The following is a 22,462-nucleotide window of genomic DNA, read 5'->3' as shown; positions in this document are numbered from 1 at the left end:
CTGCGCAGACGCTCGGCGTGTACGTTTAGGGACACGCTTTGAGGTGAAGGCGAGATGAGACGCAGCCAGACGGAGACCTCAGCAGCCCTTTTCCATTTTTTTTGTTCTTTCTCTAAGTGTGTTGTTTGAGTGCTGTCATTGTTAGCTGGATGATTATGTCTGGGTCAGACGTTGAGCATTTCATTCATCGTGTATTTTAACCAAACCCTCTCGGATGGCTCGCTGCACTCAGACTGCACTCGTGTCCTTTCTCTCTCTCCGGGAAACGCGGCGCGCTTCACGCGTGATGCACGCAGAGGGTTTCGCTGTTCATACATCACTCGCGCTTTACAGCTCATTGAAAAGAATTGTTCATGTTCATGTTACTGCACACGTCAGACCGGCTGCGGTCGAATCATCTGCACACACGCAATATTTAATGCGGCTTTGCTACGACGCATCCAACACGCAGACACCAAATAGATCATCGAGATGAGGGAATTAACTACAAAATACTATTTTTTCGGGAGCATTAGCCTTTGTATTAGCATTCTGAGCTAATGCAACTTGGTAAATGTATTAGAAACGGCTAACCTGAGCTAGCCCCACTGTATTTTGCATGCAATTAAAAAAGAAACTACAACCAAACAATCCGTCTGATGATGTAAACTAAACATCCTTTCATAATGTGCAATACAAAATTGTCCGTGTGGTTTAATCCCCCTCTTGGCATTGCTCTTAGAATAGATAATGAGTCCGTACTGCACAACAAGTCATGCTGAGATTGAAGCGATATCAATTTGTTTGGGTCAACACGTTTTAATGAACCTGTAATCATCTGTTATCTCCCGTATGAGGCTGTATTCCTCACATTCTCACACACGCAGTCGTGGTTTTAGGCGTCGTCTCCTCGAACAACAGTTCGTGTGACGTCTTGTGAAAAGTAACTTCCCATTTTTTGTTTTTTCACCGGAAAAATTCAGCGACGCGTGCCAATTTCGAATTGTTAGATTCACGCAATAAGCTTTCTTCTTCAAAGGAAACAACCAAGTGAAGTTCAGGCGACACAGTTACCTGCTTAGGTTTCGTAGGAAATGGAAGGTTTGGGGGGTAAAGTCACAAAATAAATGGTGTAACTTTCAGCTTCAGGAGGAAACCGGAGCTGCTGAACTACTTCTCATGAATCGCTGGTTATAAACCCAACAATGAGCCCGTGACCTTTTGTTAAAGACGTCGGTGTGAACTCCCAGCTGCCCCTCCTCCACGCCCCATGGTGTGGTCATCTTGTTTCCCAACGTGCACATGCGTTTGTGTCATGTGTCCGGGACAGAAAGGGCTAAAAGGGGTGATGTCATGTTTCGATGACATCACCCCGGACGTGCTGGGACTGCAGATTAGCGTCCGTGGCTCTGCACAGCCTCCCTGCCCTTATCGTCCTGCCCCCCCGTCCCTTTTTTATCCTCTCGTGCCAGCGGCTCTGTCGGCGTGCGAGCTCTGGAAATAGCTTCAAACTGTATCTCCTCTGCCAGTCTACCAATCCTCGGCTCAAATTGAGCGTGGCGAAACCCTCCCACACACATTCCTGGTCTCACCGCCACCACCACCACCACCACCACCACCACCGACCCTTTTGGCCGGCCTCCCATCAGCCAAGTCACTTTGTCAAAGCTGAGTTTCTTTTCTGTCGGCGAGCCCCGGCATCAAGTCCTCGTCTCCCAGGCTGAACTGAGTCCACGCTGGTGGTGGTTTGTGTGTGTGTGTGTGTGTGTTTGTGTGTGTGTGTGTGTGTGTGTGTGTGTGTGTAGGGGGGGTGCAACCCAGCCAGCGGCGGCAGAGTCTCCGCACACCTCGCACAACAGTTGACAGGACAAAGAGCACACACACTCCCACTGGAGCAACACGAAGAGGGAGGGGGGGGGGGGGAGGGCAGGGCCAAGCTAGGCTGCGCCACACACACTCATGCATGTAATCCCCCCCCCCCCCCCCCAACACACGCACACACACCCCGTCGCACAACACATGCAGGCTCCTCCCTGCGCAAGGAGACAGAAATGGGAGGTGCAGTCAATCAGTGATAGTGAAAGGGAGCAGCGTAAGCTGGAGTTTGTATGAGAAGGAGGAAAAGAGGAAGAGGAGGAGGAGGAGGAGGGGGGGAGAAGAAGAAGGGGAAGCAAGTCTTCATCATTCCCAAAAATCAGGAGGAGTCGAGCGCCGGGGAAGCCTTAAAATTCATTCATGCCGAGTGAAGGAAAACGGAGAGAAGCAATTGTGTGTGTGTGTCTGTCTGTGTGTGTGTGTGTCCCGTTCCAGAGGCAACACAGGAAGTAGGGCACGCTCTGCACCGGGCAAGCGAGAGAGAGGGTGGGAAAAGGAAAGGAGGAAAGGGAGCAGCGAAGAGAGGGAGAGCATTGTAGCGCTCACTCTCCACCCCTTGTCTTAAAGCAGCAGCAGCAGCAGCAGCAGCAGCGGGAGGAGGAAGGGGAGGAGGAGGAGGAGGAGGAGGAGGAAAGGGAGTCGGGGAGAGAAGGAGGACGAGAACCACAAGTGAGGAAGCGAAGAGGCGAAGAAGCAGCAGCAGTCTGCGTCGGCAGCAGGGAGGAGGGGGAGAAGAGAGAAAAAAATGGAGCTTTGAAATCGCCTCTGCCCTCATCCATCTCTGCCTTTTTTTCTTTTTTCTTTTTTTCTTTTTGGTTTTCCCTCCTCCTCTCTTCTGATTCCGGGTTTCTCTCTCGCTCCGCCCGCGATTGTTCTGTGGAATTCTGACCATGCCTGGTGAGTGTTACCGCCGCTGTTCACATGTCACTCGCCGCCCTTTGTGCGTTTGCGTTTTCACTCGGTGTTCGGGAGCCTGTGTGTGTGTGTGCGTGTGTGTGTGTGTGTGTGTGTGTACCTACCTCCCTCCTCATGTGTGGCCGCGAATAGAAATGTAGGACTAGAGGATGCTTCATTGAGACTGTTTACGCTCCTCTGCCTCTGTGTGCCGTCCAGCTGTGCCCTCCTCCTCCTCTTCCTCCTCCTTTGCTTCTCTCTTTCAGTGACAATGCAAAGGAGACTGCTCTCCTAAAACACACACACACACACACACACACACACACACACACACTCTACTACACCCTGCGTACATTCATGTTACTCAGTCATTATTATATAAAGGGCTTATATTCAGAGCTCAGAGCGCTGCATTTGTTACACACATACACACATGCATATACATTTATATTATATATTTATATATATATATATATTTATATATTTATTTATGTAGTTATAGGTTTTGAGTCCGAGTGGCGGCCATAACCTGTGTGTAGCGCTGTCACTCGGAGCTGGCCCGTGTGACGGAGGGCAGCCGGCTAACACGAGTCAGGTGACCGGGCCGAGCCCCGAGGTCAGCCGCACAAAATAAAAATAAAAATAGTTTGGCCTCCGTCGGCGTCTGAAGTCGTATGTTGGAGGCAATTAGCGATTTTGAAAAGGAAAGGGGAGAGTTTGGGCAGAGAGAGAGAGGGAGAGGGAGAGAGAGAGAGAGCAACAGCTCATTTCATCGTCGATGTGTTGAGCGGTTGAGCGAGAGGAACGGCTGATCTCGGCGGTTAGTCATCACATCGTCCGGCCCTTAATTTTCTTTTTTTTTAACGCATGGATTATTTCAACGCATCTCTCCGACGTTGATTGGATTACCCAGTTAACGCACCGTGCCCAAACACACACACACACACACACACACACACACACACACACACACACACACATGCGTCCAATGCAAGTCAGCGACCAGTGTAACCAAGTTATTCCAGTTTAGTTGAGCTGTTCCGTCTCAGTGTGTCTCATTAAGAGGACGGGGGAATGAAACGCACATCGTGAGGATGCGAGAGTTCACGACGACGCGTTTATTCTCCTCAAGTCGTCTTTCGGGTTTAGCGACCGCCGGTCCGCCGGCTCGGTCGCCGCAGCACGCGGCCCAGAGAGAGAGAGAGGGAGAGAGAGAGAGAGAGAGAGAGAGAGAGAGAGAGAGCTCAGCCGGTGGTCCTCACGCCGTGGAGTCCTCGAGAACAACAACTCCAGCTCCACGTCTACATATCACGCTCCGAGCATTTGTGCCAGTCTGTATTTATATGCAGTAACAGTGTGATTCCTCCCAGCCGAGAGGTTGGGGGGGGTTGTGTATATGTTATGCATGCACAAACAAAACGTGTATGCACACATTACTATGAGCGCACACGCTGCGTGTGCAGATATGCATATGCTGCGAGCGCGCGCTCCAGATCCTGTTTACGGTCGGGAAATAGAAGAGAGAGAGGGATGGAGATGGAGAGAGGAATCAAGGAAGTGGACTGCGACGAAGAGGGACGAAACTCTGCTCCTCATTTCCCAATATTTAGTTCATGCTAGTTTCTTTCTGGTGGGGGATAAACCATTTTATTCCCATTTGATAATATTCCTGATCTGTCTGCGGTGCTGGAGAAGGGACGAGAGTCGTTGCCGTACAGTATATTCCTGCCACTTCCTCCATTGTTCGGCCTCTGTGTGGTCACTCTGTCACAGATCGTCTGCGTGAGGTCCATTGATTCACTGAGAGAAGTGGAGCAGAGCATTTGATCGGACACAGAGAGGAGGACAGGGGGGTGGAGAGGTGGGGGGGTCAGTGCCGCACCCATGGGTCACTCCATTAGTGGAGGAGGGAGGAGGGAAGAGGGGGTCTGAACCAGCACACAAAGGGGGCGGAGCCACAGTCGGGTCCTTAATCACCAACACTGGAACGCGATCACACAAACGCGCCGGTCCAGGACTCTATCGCCCGTTTGTTGTCTATAAATAGTCACCTATTTTTTTGTTGTTGCTGTGCTGAATATCAAGTATCTCCAAGTTGTTTTGGACTCTTTAAAATGTTTGATTTGAATCCAGCTATTTCTAATTCACGTCTCCCAGGGAATCCCAAAGTGTCCAGGAGATCGTGGACCTTCAACACACACAGACGCACACAAGCACAACAACGTCCGCACTTCTTTTTTTGACAAAGCGATCGATCCGAAAGGAAGAGAGACCTAACATCCAAGGGCTTCGTACTCAATGAAGTGTTAATTCTGTCAAAGTCGTAAAAATGAAGGTTATAATATGGACTTCCATCCGACGTTGTTCTGCGTCTCCTCGGCTCTGCCTGCTAGCAGATGAAAGGGGAGCATATGCTCGCGATAGGGCCGCACTGTCAATAATTGAATCTCTCGTTCTTTCTTTCTTTCTTTCTCTCTCTCTCTCTCTCTCTCTCTCTCTCTCTCTCTCTCTCTCTCTCCCTGCCCTGGAGGCCGTAATGCAGAGTCAATGGGAGCAACATTAGAGGCTCTCAAGCATCGGTCCTAAAGGTCTCCTTCTGTCCTTCCACTCTTTATATATATATATATATATATATATATATATATATATATATATATATATATATATATTACACAAACATGCAGAGGAGCATATCCCCCTTTCTCTATTTCATCTGTGTGCCTCTCTTTCTCTCTCTCTCTCTCTCTCTCTCTCTCTCTCTCTCTCTCTCTCTCTCTCTCTCTCTCTCTCTTTCCAGTAAGCTGCTTTACACAATTGAAATGGACGTGCGGCTGTAGAAGGATGGAGGGATGCAGCTCTAGTGCCGCTACCGTCGCTCATCATTTCCTCTCGCTCCTAGCCGGAGAGACGCTGACCTCTTTTTTTTTGTATATATATATATTTTTTATATATATATATATGTATGTATGTACGTATATATATCTATATGGTTTAATGTCACGCCGCGTCGCCCCTGTTCCTTCAGCGAGAGTACGGAACTAAACTATCGCTGCGAGTTCACTTTGCAAAACTCTTCCTCTTCCTCTCTCTGGGCTTCCCTCTTATCGACGCCTCCTTGTCCACCATGTCTCACTGTCTCACCTTCCTCTCTCTCTCTCTCTCTCTCTCTCTCCGTTCACCACCTACCACTCTGCGATGCAGACTTGTGGAAGCCTGCAGGGAATGGCCGGTATCCACCGATTTTCTTTTTCTCCCTCCCTCCCTCTCGTTACTTCAGTGCATGCAGGTGGTGCTCCAGTAAACGTGTGAGCGGCGAGCAGTGGAATAACTTCTCAGGCTCTTTCCTGAACGCCCGTCTGCAGAGAAAGAGAGAGAGAGAGCGCCGTCACTCCCACCTTCTTCTTCTTCTTCTTCTTCTTCTTCTTCTTCTCTTGACCCTCTCTGTCTGCGACTGAACACTTGGCTCGCGATGTGGCTCATAACCCCGCCCACACACACACCGGCACCTTGGCACGATGCAACATGGATCTTTCTCACGAATGCAAATCGTCCGTGAATACGCTTTCTTTTTGTGTGTGTGTGTGTGTGTGTGTGTGTGTGTGTGTGTCATGCATGCATATACACACATGCAAAATGTAAAAGTCGCGCTGCCACGTGATTCTGTACAGAAGGCGATTGTTCATTATTCATAGAAAGGGAGGGAGGGTGAAAAATAAGGTCGAGATAGTTTTCTGCGTTTCCAAAGAACAGCCGACGTAATGTTTTGGAGCATTTTGTCCAGACAAACCTATGAGGTATGATATTATCATGACCCGGACCACAGGAATGAGGAAATCCCCCCCGAGTGTTGAGTCTGCGGGCCCTTGGCTTTGTAGTTAACCTTTACCCGGCCGTTCTCCAGGAGGAGCAGAGGCACGCAGGTCTGTTTACTCGTGATAAGAGCAAGCAACTCTAATCCATTGCATCGAGATGGAGGAGGAGAGGGAGGGGGGGGAGAACAAGTACATTAAACCCTCCGCCAGCCTCCACCTCTACAAATGAAATACTAAAATGGGTTTTGGGAGCTGTAGAGAAAGAAAAAACCCGCCGTCTATAATTGAGGTTGTCGAGGGAGAGACGGCTGCCGGCGGCTCACGCGGCGTTTCACTTAAGTCTTCACGCAGAGCGACGTCTCCGCAACGTCCGAGCTGAAATGTACCCCGCTGTCGGGTCAGAAAGCGTTTCATTATTCTCATCATGAAGAAGCCCCGGCGCCACGTCCACGGCCCAAAAAAACGTGTCATTGTTTCACAGATAACAGGCATTTCTGTCGCCATTTTATTTTTCTATTTTTTTTCCAGTCTTATCTGTTGGCATCGCGGAAAACAATCGTGCGATACGTCTGGCAGCGCGTTCCCTCCCTTAAAACTTGGCCCGGCCACATTTGCGTGCCCTCCTCCTCCTCCTCCTCTTCCTCCCCCCGTCGTTTCTCTCCTCCCTTTCCCTGGAGTCCACCTCTCCGGCCAAAGGACCCAGCGTTTTCCCACAGAGAGCGGCGCTTGAAGGCCGAGGCCTTTTGTTTCCTGCTACAGGGACGCGTGGTGGGGAGGGAGGAGGAGGAGGAGGAAGAGGAGGAGGCAGGCGAACTTCCTGGCTGCCAACTCGGGGTCCTGTGTCAGTGTGAGAGGGGGGAAAGAAAAGCAGGCGAGACAGATCTGACGATGACAGAAGAGCTGTGTATCCTAGGGACCGACTGCAGCTAGAAACAGATATAGATTTAGCTGTTTTTCTCTGACAGTTGCACCTAAATAACTTCCCAACAGGCTCGTCAGCTGTTTCCATCTTTCACCCCTCTTCTTTGTGTGTGTGTGTGTCTTTGTTGCCCTCGTGTTGAGGCAGTAGGTTGTGCGTTACAGCACATTAGATGTGTTTTTTTGTTTTTTTTTTGCGACGCTTTTTCGTCGGGGAAAACAACTTTGTGATTATCGCAGAACGATACAAGCAGAGTGGCGTCAAAGGAGGTTTAAAATAAGCACCATTAGTGCCACAAATGCACATTTCAGCACCGGTTTGCGATGTGATGTATTCTGCCGGCTTCTTATTTTGAATTCAATAAAGTTTGAGCTGCGTTTTACTCACACAGGCTCTTGGATCTCACCTCCATGTCAGGAGCAGAGAGCGTTTTATTCGCTATAATCTTTCCTCTCTCGTCTGTGCCAGAGGCTCGTCCTGAAAGAAAAAAAAAAAGGCGCTGTCTTTTTAAATGGGATGTGGAGAGGGGTGTGTCAGCAGCAACAGACACATCCTTTGGGAGCGGTGCGGTGTGGCTCAGAGGGCAGCGGCTACAGCCAAACGTTCCCAGAGACTCCAAAATAGTCTGGAAAACACTGAGGGAGGAATGCGACCCAAAGCGGAGTTGTGCGTTTTCGGGGATCCGGCTCGGAGACGTGCCACTGGACCATGTTTCACATATTCAGTAAATCGTAAGTGTCTTTTCTTGTGGGGAGGAGGGGGGGGGGGGGTTAATTTCCTCATTCGTGGGCGTGCTCGACGCCGTCGAGGGTCACAGCTGCATGCTGTGTTTTTTTTTTTTTCTTCTTGGAAAAACCTTCTGGCTCTGCATCCACCCACGGCTCACTCTGAGCTTCGGCTAACTTTTTAGTTGTGTTTTTTTTTGTGCCACGCAAATCCCGTGCGGTACTTTTCCGTATGAACTGTACATTTGTGAGAAAGGTCAGGAACGCTGAAGCACATCCTGAATAGTTTGGGAGAGGAAAAGGTGCTGAGGGGGGAAAACAAGGACGCGTTCAGACTTGAAACATGAAAACTATTCCGTGCCAGAGGCGAACGCACGGCTCACAGTGCAAATAACATCCGCAGTATTAACAGTACGGTTCACTATTTAGAGCCGATTACGCGCCAGAGCTCTTTCACCTGGAAATACTGCGACTAAAATACTGTCATGTAGTAAGAATAGCTTTGTTTTAGAGCCTCTTTCTGCGCGTGAACTCTTTGTCCGATGCCACAGGGCCGTGTGAATATTCAGAGCCAGGAGTGAAAAAACACTCTTCCTCATCTCCTCGACTCCTTTATGCACACGTTGTTATCAGTTCCCCGAGCTCTAACCCCGTTATGCAAGAGTTCAAGAGAACAAAAAAAAAAGCTTTTCCTGCTTTTAACTAATTCATATTTCCTTCAGTTTGAGCCACAAAGTAGAATCACAATTTATTCGTCTCTTTACAAACACACATGAGCAGCATGTAAGCCTATACACACACACACACACACACACACACACACACACACACACACACACACGCACATGCTCTCCGTGACCTTGTCGTGCCGGCAGTACTCTCAGAGTCATACGCTCTCTCGCCTCTAAAAGTCTGTTATTGTATCTGTAAAGCTTTGGGATGAAAACATGCGGATATTGTTGGAGTTAAATGATAAATCAATGACGGCTAGTGGGGAATAAACAAAGAGGAACTGGTAAACTGTGTGTGTGTGTGTGTGTGTGTGTGTGTGTGTGCGTGTGTGCGTGTGTACATGCACGCTGTTAATATATCGTTAATATGTAATGTACAGTATAATAAGTAACGGCATTTTCTAGTGTGTTGCAGGAACTCGCTGTTCCCTCGTCTCTTTTGGTTTCCGCGTCTCTTGATGTTCCCTCGTCTCTCACTGTTCCCTCGTCTCTTTTGGTTCCCTCGTCTCTTTTGGTTCCCTCGTCTCTTTTGGTTTTCGCGTCTGTCGATGTTCCCTCGTCTCTCATGGGTCTCTTGCTGTTCCCTCATCACTCTTGGTTCCCTCGTCTCTCTTGGTTCCCTCGTCTCTCTTGGTTCCCTCGTCTCTTGGTTCCCTCGTCTCTTGGTTCCCTCGTCTCTTGGTTCCCTCGTCTCTTGGTTCCCTCGTCTCTCTTGGTTCCCTCGTCTCTCTTGGTTCCCTCGTCTCTTTTGGTTTCCTCATCTCTCTTGGTTTCCTCGTCTCTCTTGGTTCCCTCGTCTCTCTTGGTTCCCTCGTCTCTTTTGGTTTCCTCATCTCTCTTGGTTCCCTCGTCTCTTTTGGTTTCCTCGTCTCTCTTGGTTCCCTTGTCTCTTTTGGTTTCCGCGTCTCTTTTGGTTCCCTCGTCTCTCTTGGTTCCCTCGTCTCTCTTGGTTCCCTCGTCTCTTTTGGTTCCCTCGTCTCTCTTGGTTTCCTCGTCTCTTTTGGTTCCCTCGTCTCTTTTGGTTTCCTCGTCTCTCTTGGTTTCCTCGTCTCTTTTGGTTTCCTCGTCTCTTTTGGTTTCCTCGTCTCTCTTGGTTCCCTCGTCTCTCTTGGTTCCCTCGTCTCTTTTGGTTCCCTCGTCTCTCGCGGTCCTCTCGTCTCTCGCGAAGTCCGATCATTGCGTTGAAGGACGGCGGCTCAAACCGCTCCGACATCTCGCCGTTCCGCAGGGTTTAACGTTGACGGACCGCCAGCCAGACGACGAGTCCCTGAATTGGGCCGACATCGGCTCAATTAAGCCGCGGGGTTTTCACTGTCCCTCGTCTTGTGATGATAACTTTATTATCTTTGCCTCTCGTCTTCTACCGCTGGCCCGACCCCCCTCCTCTCTCTCTGCTCTGGTATTTTAGTGCAGAATTAATGAGCGGGCTGAGAGGGAACGGTGGTCATGGGTAATTTGAATTACAAAGCGGAAAAAAAGTATAAAAGATGTTTTTGGGATTTTTTTTCTTTCTCGTTCGGTTTTAAAAATAATTAATCAGCTCCCACCTGTCGAGGTTATTGTTTTTTTCAAAGCACCTATAATTATTCCAGACAGGAACCAGCACACATTTCTACAAATCTGGTATCTTGAGATCTTGCTGCTTCACGGTGACAACGGTTATTATCTACAGTCAATTATTCCTGTATTCAATCCCTGTGCATTTCACATCCTGCAGTTTGTGGCGCTCCCTTTTAAATAATAAATGATGGCAAAAATAAATTGCGTAATGCATCGTATTGATTACAGTTGAGTTGGAACAATCAACTCCAAGCCCCTTGCCTTTACCAGACCTCCCACTGATTATATTATTCTTCAAAGACAACATTCATAATGCTGCTTTTTGCTTTGGCTTCGCCCCAAAACTCCGAGAGTACACCGCAGATGTAAAGGCCGCTGGCGACAGAGTCAAAGAGTGATGGATTTCCGATTTTATTGACTTTTCTTTTTTTACACGGTGGATCAACAAAAGCAGGATCCGATGCATGAACAGTATATATGTCCTGTCGACACTAGTAACTCAGAGTATACGACGTTTTAGGTGCAATCGATTATCAACCCGACAGTTGATGAAGGCATTTCGGAAGAAGTCGCGATCACATTTCACTCTCTTTCAGTTGCGGCAGCTTCTCTTTTATGCGTGGGTGTCGATGCTGCACGGGGGATGCCACTCGTGTGTGTCTGTGTGTGTGTGTGTGTGTGTGTGGGCGACTGTAGTCACTCCAGGCCAGAGACACAAAGTCATAAGACGTGAGAGTATTCCACCGAGCCGCTTGGCTAAAGAACACATTTGTGTATTTTCCATCCGGTACAGTCATATTCAATCATCCCCTCCCGCCACCGTGTCCCATGAAGGGCGTTGATTAAATCAATACACCAATAACACTGCATCAGCCAGGTCCCACATGGCCATTCGTCATTAGCCGTGTCAGTTGACCTTTGCCCTCTGACCGCAGTAAAGGCCACGTAAGGAGTTACTCATTAGTGCGACCTTCTGACCTCATTATACATTCTCTGCCGTTGCGATGTTTTGTTCTGTCCTGGTTGGCCCTCCCGTCCCGTCTCGTGACTGTGGCTCACTCGTAAGCATGCCCGTCTCTCAATCAGGGGGTCGGCGGTTCGATCCCCTGGCTCCACTAGTCCATGTTGGCGTGTCCTTGAGCAAGACACTTAACCCTGAATTTGCGGCCCCGTTGCTGTGTCTACGGCGTATGGAGCGAAAATGGAAGTCGCTTTGGAATTGAAATGTAATGACACACACACACACACACACACACACACACACACACACACACACACACACACACACACATTCCCCTCAGAATTTTTAGACGGAGAAAAACGTGAATGAGAAGGATACACCGCGTGTATGTCGCATCCAGCTGCATCGCAGCTATGAGAATCCCCATAAATATAAAAAAATTAAAAGGTCCTGGCAGATGATCACAGGTAATTGGCGTGCTGCGCGCCGCAGCTGCCGCTGTGATCGCCTTTGTCCGGCGGGTCGCGTCGGCGTGCCAGCTGCTGCGCTCTCTGTGTCGCTGCTCCGGCACACGACTTCAGAGCCAACGCCGGCCCCGCTCCTGCAGGACGAGTGTCCTGGCAGATGTTTTGCACTGAATCACTGTGCCGGCCTGGCGCTCTCACTGTGATCAAGCCGTGCGCGTGTTTGTGTTTGTTACAGCCCGGCTCCCGAGCACCTGATCTCAGTTAGCAGCCAAGCTTCCCCGCGATTCCAGTGTGTCTGCCAGTGAGTCAGGCATCCCTTCAAACTCCGAAAGCTACTCGAGGAGCCGATGCTAAATGCTAACGCTAACGCCTTTCCTTTTCGTGTCTGTTTAATGAACAGGGTGTGTGTGTGTGTGCGCCTGTGTTTGCATTTGTGCCATTCCTTTTTTTTTTTTTAAAGCTTCCCTCCTTCCCTGTTTATGAAAGGCCCTCTTTGTCCGCTCCTATACGCTCTCGGTTAATGTGTGCTTCCCAACCGGTTCTTGTTTTTCTCTTCACAAAGGTGCTCACACCATAGGTTTCGTAGCGATGCCCCGAGGCGGCGTCTCCCTCTCCCTTCTCTTCCCAGGCGTGATCTCTCTTTTGTCTTGCCTGCATTAGACCGCCGGCGCTCTAAGAGCCTAAAAAGAGCCCAAAGAGCCTAAAGAGCCGAGAGCGTCGGCCAGCGCAGGCGCCGCGGAGCGCTAATGCGCCGGAGCGGACCGACGCCAGACCGTGTCCACTCATCTGTGCCGCCTGTCTGTTTTCAAATGCACATTTTCTCTGTTTTTCCCTTTTCTTCGCTCCCATTGTCATCGCTTCCATTGGCCGTAAGACTTGACCGGCCAATCAGGACTTAAAGAGGTCAGGCTCTTAAGAGTGTAAGGCTGTCACATTAGCTGTTGCGTCTCCACTCACTCACAAATCCTCGGCTTCTGTCTTCATCCCTCCCCCTCCCGAGAGATCATTCTCCGTCTGACTTCGACAGTGAATGGCGTCCGTCTTCCCGGCCCCCCCAAATTGGTGCGTTGGGCTTTCTTGAAGGCCACACGTCAGCGGTCCGGCTCGCACGTCCGCCCCGTTCTGCACCGGCGGCAACTTGACAGGATGCCTTCACGCCTTTCTATACACACCTCCTGCGTCTCGCTGCAGAGCGGGCCTTTGTTTGCTTGTCTTCATCCTCCCGGCTCCCCATCACGCTGCCGTTCACACCGGTACAGATGACAGTCGTCGGACGGCAGGTTGATGTAGAAAGGAAAAAAAAAGTGTCTCTGACTAAAATGTGAAATGGGAGGCATGAATCAGCAAAGTGCGATTCACTCGCTGATTGCAGGGAAAGACTTCAGCCTCCTCTACGAGCTGATAGCGGCTCATTATTTCCTCCGTCGAGCGCCGAGAAAGAGACTTACCACATCTGCTCGGATCAAACCGCGTGACGGCGTCCTCTGCCGTGTGACAGACACGCCGTTGTCTCGTCGCGGCCCCCGCGGGTCCTTTTTCGCCGCCAAAGCAGTGGGAATAGCGGACGAATAAATGGCGTATTTGTCCGGCTTCCCGTCTCTGCAGTGCAATGTTTCATAATCGAGGTTTTGGACAACCGCCGTGTGATGTGTGTGTTCGTTGTTAGCTGTGTTTTTTTTTTCTTCTGCTTTGATGTTGGGAGTTCAGAGGCCCAGGTGCTCGCAGAGCGGGGTTTGGTGTTTGCCGGCTGGCTCGAGCCTCTTTTTTCTTTTTCTTTTTTTTTCTGTTATTCGCTCCCCCCCCCCCCCCCCCCTCCCCCCCCCCGTCTACAAACTGAGCCAGCTGTGAGGAGTTAATGAATTTCCAGACTCAACCGAGGATACGAACATGATGAAAGCGTATCCAATGTGTTGCAACCTCCTCATCTTAAGCACATAATCACAAACCACTTGTCCAAGCCGCCGCGCCGCAGGTCTCGTCGAACCATCTCGTCAAGCGTTATCGCTCCTACCTTTTTTTTAAGTTCATTTCATGCTTTTTGTGAGAATGATTACAATTTTATGTACATGAGAGGCTCAAACCGGTGTCGAGATACTCCCTTCGGGCGAGCTTCTCGCACTGAAGCGACCTCGTAAGTGCGTCGTCCTCCCCGTCGCCCGTCCGCCGGCGTGTCTTCGCCCGGCCCTGCTCGTTGACATGCACGCGAGTCCTCCTGTGTTTGTTTGGCAGAGAGCGTTATTAGCGAGTAATTGCCGCGCCGGCTCCGCCAGCGGAAGGCGTATTGATCGTCGTGAACGCAGCAAAGCAGAATGCCGGGTAAACAGCGCGCAGGGCGGGGCCACCGCGAAAAACACTATTAGCACACTATTAGCAAGAAGAAGACTTAACATCGGGCGGCTTAATGCTGCAGCGGTAACTACCAGAGACAAGTATGTGTTGTTGCATGTTGTGTCAGAAGCTTTTGCATGTTGGTTATTGTCGTAACAGGAGTGGAAACAAAGAACTGAAAGAGGGGTATTATCTCTGTTGTGCACTCCCGACATGTAATTGTCGTTGAAATGATGCGTACTCTGGCAGGAAGCCCCGAAGAGGTGTAGGCTTTCAAAGCGCCGGCGTTTTTGGAGTTGCAGTACATTAATTCAGCCCATCGCGAGCCATCGGTACAAATATATATATATATATATATACAGTCCCTCGTAGCGGAGCCGGCTCGTGTTAGAAGGCTAAAGTGCTCCGACGCCTGCACCGGGACCTCGAGGTCTCGTATCCCAGACGGGCTATCGGATCAAGTCTCTTTACAGGATGCGGGGACGGGAGCGCGGCCCCAGACTCACTCAGAATACATTACTCCTGCTCTACTCCCAAAACTGAGTTTCCATTGAACCCGAGCAGCTCATCCAGAGAGACGACATCCTCAATAGTGAGCGGCGGATACCGAGCTCTCGGTGTTCGAGTGATTCAGATCTAAATATAACGGGTAACTTGGCAACACTCATGAAAAGTTATTCCGGACTTTCTTTTTTTTTTCTTCAACTTTTGTATTAAAAAAATGCCAGACATTTTATATTATTTCTAGAGAAATGTTCATTTCACTCGGCTGAAACGGATGTTATTGATACTGATGTTATGGTACCTGCCCCGCCGTCACTAAAGCACCTGATTCAAACTTCACAGGGCCAAATTAATTCATAATTATGTATATTTTTTTCCTTGCACAAATGCCATTTTGGTGGGAGCTGGCAGTGAGAGTGCATTATGTGACACTCTCGCTGAAGCACAATTAATGATGTGACCCTTAAACACTTAAAATGTTTTTTATATCAAATAAAAAAAACCTGTAGGCGTGTATATGCGCTCATGAAAGCATTTAATGCAGTCGTGCATTCAAACACCAGATAACATAGATGCAGTATGACCTGCGCTCTTTGCAACATCCTTTTCAATTATGCATTTTGACTTTGGTGCGTCGTAAAAGTCGTGTCTGGAGCCCTGAGTATCTCCTGGATGTACAGTTTCTGAAATATTTCGGTGGCTCAGCTTGAAGTCCAGATGAGGAAGAGATTGATGGATGGATGGATGGGCTGGAGAGGAGAAAGCAGATGAACACAGAGAAAGAGTAGTGAAATAAGAACAGTGTGTGACGGAAAAACATGTGGAGCAGAGGCTGGGAAAGAATCCTCCAAACATAAACGATATGCTCTCTCTCACACACACACACACACACACACACACACATGCGCGTGTCAGGTAAACACTGACTGAGAGACAGACGGGGGGGGAATGGAGGCCGAGGAATGGAGGATTATCAAGGACATAGAAGGACGTTTGCTGAGAATAGACGACGCTGGGGGAAGGTGACGCCGACGAGGAGAGAAACGCTTTTAATACCAGCTGTTTATTCACAGAGGCTGACATGAGCAGAGTGTCGAACCGGTGCGGATGCAGACAGACAGATCCCCCCCCCTCTCCTCCCTTCCTCCATTGTCATTATTACAAAGTGGCCCTCAACACGCTGTAAATTACACGTTGCAGCACGATTTTAATACAGCGCCGCGCGGATGACGGGCAGCATTATTATTCATCAATTCATACTTTCTCAGCCTTCCACCATTTCCACTGACACTAATGTGCTAATATGATATGCCGAGACAAAAGAAAGAAGACCGTAATGGCGCGGGGGTATAAAGTATATTCCTTTTTAAGGAGACGCATTCCTTTTCTCAGCAGCAGAACATGTAGCACGTCGCTCCTCCGGGAAGGATGACGCTTTTTTTTGTTGGCGGAGCGACACCGACGGCACGTTCCAGTCCATTTTCACAGGAAGAAATACTGGCAGGCCTCCTGATATTCCAAATATAACACTTGTGTATACTGCCGGTTCATTAAAATGTTTCACAGTGTTTTGTGTGCGTTGCCAGACTCCGTCTCTTTGTGAGTCACGGAGGCGTCATCGCGCAGGTTTAATAACGAGGTTTTTTACGTCCCTTACCTGTCTCCCCTAACGGCACATCCCCACTAGTTTCTCCTCCTCTCCGCTCCCTCGACTCGCTCCGTGTTCTGCCCGGTACCCCGTCGGCCAATCACGGAGCAGAGCTAGGTGCAAAAACACACGCTTTCCTCTGCAGCTGTGCTTTGGAGAAGAAGAAAAAGGAGCTCGGAGCTCCCTGCAAAGCTGGATCCTCCAGGCGTTTTAGCGCATGCATCTTCTCTCTCTTTACACTTCAGATGGTGAAATGTGTGTGTTTGTGTGTGTGTTTGTGTTTGTGGAGATGAAGAGAGAGAGAGTCCAGATCTTTATCCACTTCATCGGATTTGACAACAAAGCTGGCCGACTGTGCAGAGGGTCGCCGCAGAAGAGATGTACAGTACACACACACACACACACACACACACACACACACACACACACACACACACACACAAACACACAGGACAGACGTGCACAGGATTAGTGCGTAAGCCGCCCGCAGAGGGCACAACGAACAAGCATGTTCACATCATTACGCGAACAAATGACCCTCTGCCTTCCTCGTCCCGTCAGAGCCGGGGGGCTGATGCTTGTGTCGCTCGCTAGCATATTTAGCTTTGACCGCTACAAGGCTGGTAGATGCTTTATTACAATTATAAACACATTAAAAAGCATTTCATCATAAGGTATTTATGAAGTATGAAGTGTTTAGTGCGTTATAATGTCATTATACGTTAGTCTAAGTGGTTATTTTTTGCTCAAAATGTCATTAAATCAGTGCAAGAACCTCACATACAGCAGGAAAAAGTAAAAAATAGGCAACTTAGTTACATTAATCATGCAATATATAGATATTATAGTGTATTATATGACAACCATCTTATTTATAAAACTTTACAATCACTGCAAAAAACAACATTTATTCAATATTATGATACTTGACTTTATAAGTAGTAATAAAACGCTTTATAATGTGTTATGCATGTTTGTATAAAGCGGTGATAATCTTTATGAGAGCTTACACTGTAAGCAGATTATTGTGCATTATAAAGTGTGTTTCTAATACCTCATGGTGGGAGAGAATACTTTAACGCAACTTGGTTGTTATTGAACGTTAGAAGAGCTTAATGTTCGGGCTAAATATCAAGCTCAATAATGTGGATCAAATACGACGCACACACACAAACACACACACACACACACACACACACATGTTTGCTCTCTCCTGGCGACAGCCCATCACTAACTAACTCTTGTGAAAACACATAAAGTAGGGCGGCGGCAAACAGTGGAAAAGCTCTTTACTTTGTCTCCTTAATCCTCTGGAAAAAAAAAAATCGCCAAGAATACCGGGAGGGTCCGGGGTTTAGTCTCCGTCAGGATATCGAACACTTTGCTAAAGTGCACTCTGAGCTCCCGTCGACGTGCACGGGAGAAGTGTGCACGGGGGCCGAGGGGTTCAGTTGTAAAGCGCAGCTCGATTGTAACGGATCCCCGTTTATGAAGTGGCGTGAAACTTCCTGCTGCTGAAATGAAACATTTATTGTTTTCCGTCGGGTCTCGATATTGTTCCTTCAACTTATGCACTGTCACCACCGTTAGAGCTTCATCCTCACACGGGTCCATTAAACTATCACACTTCTAACAATATAGACGCGCATCCACGTAACAGGATCTGTAGCCCACATACAAGCCTAAAGCAAGTCTGCACTTCCTTTTGACCTTTTCAAAATAAAAGTATTTTCAGATTAAAAGTCTGATTAATTTGTTACATTAAAAAGGCTATAAATTCTTCCGTGGGGTTGTTTACCCCGACGGTTCGAGCAGCTTCATCGCGGAAACGTTCGAAGGCGCGTGACCGTTAATGATAATCGACGGCGTTGAATCGAGCGCCGTGGCCTCCGGAGGCGTGTTTTTCCAGCGAAAGCATCGTGGACGCGGGTGCACGGTCATGTGTCGCCATCCTTCCTGCTCTCTCTCTCTCCCTTCACACGAACGCTCGGCGGTGTGCATATGCTGCCGCTCTCTCACTTCCTCTCCTCTGCAGGGTGACTCAGATCTCTCATTCTTCTCCTCCCTCTCTCCTCTCCTCTCTCTCTCTCTCTCTCCCTCCCTTAGATCTCATCTGATGCCCAGGCTGAAGGAGTCTCGCTCCCATGAGTCATTGCTCAGCCCCAGTAGCGCTGTGGAAGCCCTGGACCTAAGCATGGAGGACGAGGTCGTCATCAAGCCGGTGCACAGCAGCATCCTCGGGCAGGACTTCTGCTTTGAGGTGAGGGTTCTGCAGAACATCTCGTGTTGCTACTGTGCAGACGGATCGTTATCTCAAGAAAAGCTTCTGCTCCTTTCCTGTCTGTGCAGCCAGGCTTAAAGAGTCACTCGTTTCAAAAGTCTACACACAGGATTGCTATATGTTTGACGTAGGAGGAGTCCATTAACGTACATTAATCGGGTGACTGGAGCTACAAAGACCCACAAATAATTGTTTGTGTTGTCAGCTGGATGTGTGAGAAACATGTAGTAACACACACCAGCGTGTGCAGACAGCAGCAGCTGAGGATCAGACTCCATTAAAACACTCCTCTGTAAGCAGCTTAAGCTCTAATACTCTTTGTTCTGTTTTATTTATTCACAGTTACCACAACAAACTTCATCGACTAATTATGTTCATTATAGTTTGTTTTTTTTAATACGGATACTACTGCCGTTAAATAGTGTAAAAATGAGCGTGACCGTGATAAAAAGAGCAAGATGCAGCCGCTGCTCCTGATTCGCTGCTGACCGACACGAGGCGATAGTTTATTTTTTTCAGGGTTGTGGAAAAATCTAATGGAAGCATTTGTTTCAGTGAGAAACTCACATCGTCATCATCATCATCATCATCATCATGGTGCACAAACACACACATGCAAACATGTAGCTGAGGGGAGAGAGAGAGAGAGGGAGATTTATCATGCTGCTCATTACATCATTCTGTTTCTTTTTCTTCCTTTTCTGCTCTCTCTCTCTCTCTCTCTCCCTCTCTCTCTCTCTCCCTCTCTCTCTCTCTCTCTCTCTCTCTCTCTCTCTCTCTCTCTATCTCTCTCTCTTCTATTCTCTCTCTCTCCTCTGTCTCACCATTCAGTCATCCTTCAGCGCTGCCAGGTCGTCCTCATATCCCCGTATTGTATTGTATTGTATTGTTTTCTTTGTTAAGCTTCTTTGCCGTCGGACACATAAATAGGTATTTCAGAACTAAGTTTTGGCAAAACATTCTGTCCCACTTCTTCCCCGTCATTGTTGTGCAGGATGTTTGATGTTTAAAGCATTCTCTCTCTCTCTCTCTCTCTCTCTCTCTCTCTCTCTCTCTCTCTCTCTCTCTCTAGGTCACCACCTCCACAGGAAGCAAATGTTTTTCGTGCCGTTCGTCAGCCGAGAGGGACAAATGGATGGAGAATCTGAGGAGAGCGGTGCAGCCCAACAAGGTAAACGCGGCGGTGGGCGGAGCCTCGCGTGCACGCACGAGCGTCCCGATTCCAAAAACCGCACGACGCAACATTAATGAATGCACATTGACGGTCGTATGTCGCAACCCCGGCGTGTTCTCACTCCCGGCAGCGTCCATCCCCCCAAAAAGTGCTTTTCTCTTAACCTCGAGACGCAAAAAACACAGCTGTGGCAAACGCATCACACCCAGAAGATAGCCTTCATCTCTCGGTGTCTTCATCGCTCCTTCATCTGTCGCTAATTAGTGAGTTTGGGAAGCTTTCTTTGGCGGAGGAGAGGTGGTATTTCTCTCTCTCTCTCTGCGTTGTTTTTAATCATTTCATAATTTAGAGCGATTGGATGCGATCTTGTTTTGTTTTTTTTGGCAAAGTGAGATACCCAAATGCCGTGGAACTAGATGAGGAAGTCTTTGGAGTTTTAATTAAACAGATTAAACAGATTTCTCACTTTAATTGCCGGTACTACGACTCACTGACCAGAACAGACAAGGTGACGCATCACTGTGAGCTCGTTAATATCAACACCATCTCTCTCTCAGCAACGGCTTCAAGACAAATAAACATCTCACAAGTTGTTTCGTCTTATTTACTGGAAGCATAAGTCGCTCATGGAGAAATTTAAAATATGACACGATGACGCGGCTCCTTCTGGTCATCGTAGGACGAGGCGGGACATGTGCCAGACTCCGCCTCTTTGCCGACGATCCCGCGCTATAAACGTCCAATAACGCAGAAAAATAAAAATATATTCAGCTGTTTGTGATCGCTACTCATCCGGATATACAATCAATGTTAACGAAGAAGTCTAAATGCTAAACCTGCACAATTCAAGCTGGTGTATAAGTTATAATTATGGGTAATTATGATAAATGGGAGCCACTTACAGGGGCGTCGACTTCAAGGGCCGCCGTCGGAACGTAAATGTGCAATGTAGAAAATTAATAACGTCTAACGTTATTAATACTGATTTACTGATTAGTTTGCCTCGACATTTTGCTCACACACACACACACACACACACACACACACACACACCATTGAAGACACAATTAGAGGTCAGAGATCGTGTGAGGACTGTAGAAACGTAGAAATGCATAAACACGCAGAAGAAAGTTGTTGTGACGTATGAAACGCTGTCAGATACTGTCGCAACGCCTCGCTGTTTCACTCTAATAATGTAATTAATTGCTCCTTGTTTCCTCTCGTAGGTAATCTGATTAATAGGATAATTAATATGCCGCCCCCTCCTCACTCTGGAGAATATCAATGGATGACATAAGAATGGATTAGCGCGAAAAAAGAGGAAAAAAAGCTTTTTAAATTGCCGCCGTGAAACGATCAAATGACTCTAGGAAATGTTTATTTGTGTCATTTAAAAACTTGAAATCTCATTTCATGTCTGCAGACATTTGATTTATTTAAGTTGTTGGTTTTCTCGATATTTTCTAGCTTGGTTACCTCCCACTGACTGGGTTCATACGGTCATGGAAAAACCTGGAAAAGTCCTGTAAACGTGTTATATTCATGTGTTCATGACGTTCATGTACGCCGAGTTTGAAATAATGAATCTGCTTTTAAAAGAACGAGGCTCAATATATCAGCAGCATACATACAGGCATCTATATACATGTTTATTCTTTTAATCAAACTATTGTCTCTCATTCATTTGTGTCATTTAAGGTTTACTGTATGCTTTGAATCCTCATTGTTAGTTTAAATACTACATTTGATCATTTTTTACTGTTCACACACAGATTTCACTACATGTTTGCTCATTGAAATGTTGTTAAAAGTCATCAAAATTTGCTTAAAAGTCATCAAAATTTCGTTGAGTCATGAAAATTTGATGAAAAGTCATGGAAATCCATTAGTCAGAATGTGCATGAACCCTGCATTGAAACTATCATTTTGATGACCTAACGACCTCATCTCCTCCTCCAGGACAACAGCCGGCGGGTGGAGAACCTGCTGCGGCTCTGGATCGTGGAGGCCAAAGACCTCCCGGCCAAGAAGAAGTACTTCTGCGAGCTGTGTCTGGACGACTCGCTGTACGCCCGCACCACCTGCAAGCTCAAGACCGACAACGTCTTCTGGGGCGAGCACTTTGAGTTCAACAACCTGCCGGCCGTCAAGAGCGTCACGGTGCACCTCTACAAGGACACGGACAAGAAGAAGAAGAAGGACAAAAACAATTACATCGGGCTGGTCAGCATCCCCGCCGCCGCCGTCACCGGCCGGCAGTTCATGGAGAAGTGGTACGCCGTCAGCACGCCCAACCCGCCCAAGGGCAAGACCTCCGGGCCCATGATCCGCATCAAGGCCCGCTACCAGAGCATGAGCATCCTGCCCATGGAGATGTACAAGGAGTTCGCCGAGTACACCACCAACAACTACATGCTGCTGTGCTCGGTGCTCGAGCCCGGGATTAGCGTCAAGAACAAGGAGGAGATGGCGTGCGCGCTGGTCCACATCCTGCAGAGCACCGGCAAGGCCAAGGTCAGTACCAACGAAAAGAGCTTGAATCCTCTCTTTTTTTTTTTTTCCTACGTCTGCACTCCACACGTAGCATCGGCGCCGCGAGCTAAA

General features: G+C 48.3%; 2 protein-coding genes across 6 annotated transcripts in view; one reads left to right on the top strand and one right to left on the bottom strand.

Annotated features, from left to right (window-relative positions):
- The window catches only part of LOC137783872 (disabled homolog 2-interacting protein-like), a 108,419-nt gene that overhangs the window by 58,245 nt on the left and 27,712 nt on the right, over nucleotides 1-22,462 (top strand). For 4 of the 5 annotated variants that reach the window (XM_068574210.1, XM_068574211.1, XM_068574212.1 and 1 more), the window contains 3 exons: nucleotides 18,510-18,663; nucleotides 19,757-19,855; nucleotides 21,818-22,372. In XM_068574210.1, coding sequence (XP_068430311.1) covers nucleotides 18,510-18,663; nucleotides 19,757-19,855; nucleotides 21,818-22,372 — 808 coding nt within the window. Of the gene's footprint in view, nucleotides 1-2,498; nucleotides 2,752-18,509; nucleotides 18,664-19,756; nucleotides 19,856-21,817; nucleotides 22,373-22,462 lie in introns of those variants that run through there. The other variant, XM_068574215.1, reaches the window with a different exon arrangement.
- On the bottom strand, nucleotides 946-10,219 carry LOC137783508 (uncharacterized). The gene is made up of 3 exons (XM_068573513.1): nucleotides 10,182-10,219; nucleotides 9,707-10,094; nucleotides 946-1,053 (listed from the first exon to the last, which is right to left on the bottom strand). The coding sequence occupies exons 1-3, from the start codon at nucleotides 10,217-10,219 to the stop codon at nucleotides 946-948; spliced, it is 534 nt and encodes a 177-aa protein (XP_068429614.1).

The sequence above is a fragment of the Clinocottus analis genome, unplaced genomic scaffold (genome assembly GCF_023055335.1).
Source record: "Clinocottus analis isolate CAN_PGR_092001 unplaced genomic scaffold, fCliAna1.0.p SCAF_13, whole genome shotgun sequence".
NCBI classification, from domain to species: Eukaryota; Metazoa; Chordata; class Actinopteri; order Perciformes; family Cottidae; genus Clinocottus; species Clinocottus analis.
The sequence above is the reverse complement of the archived record's forward strand: the minus strand, read 5'-3'. Positions and strand labels throughout refer to the sequence as shown.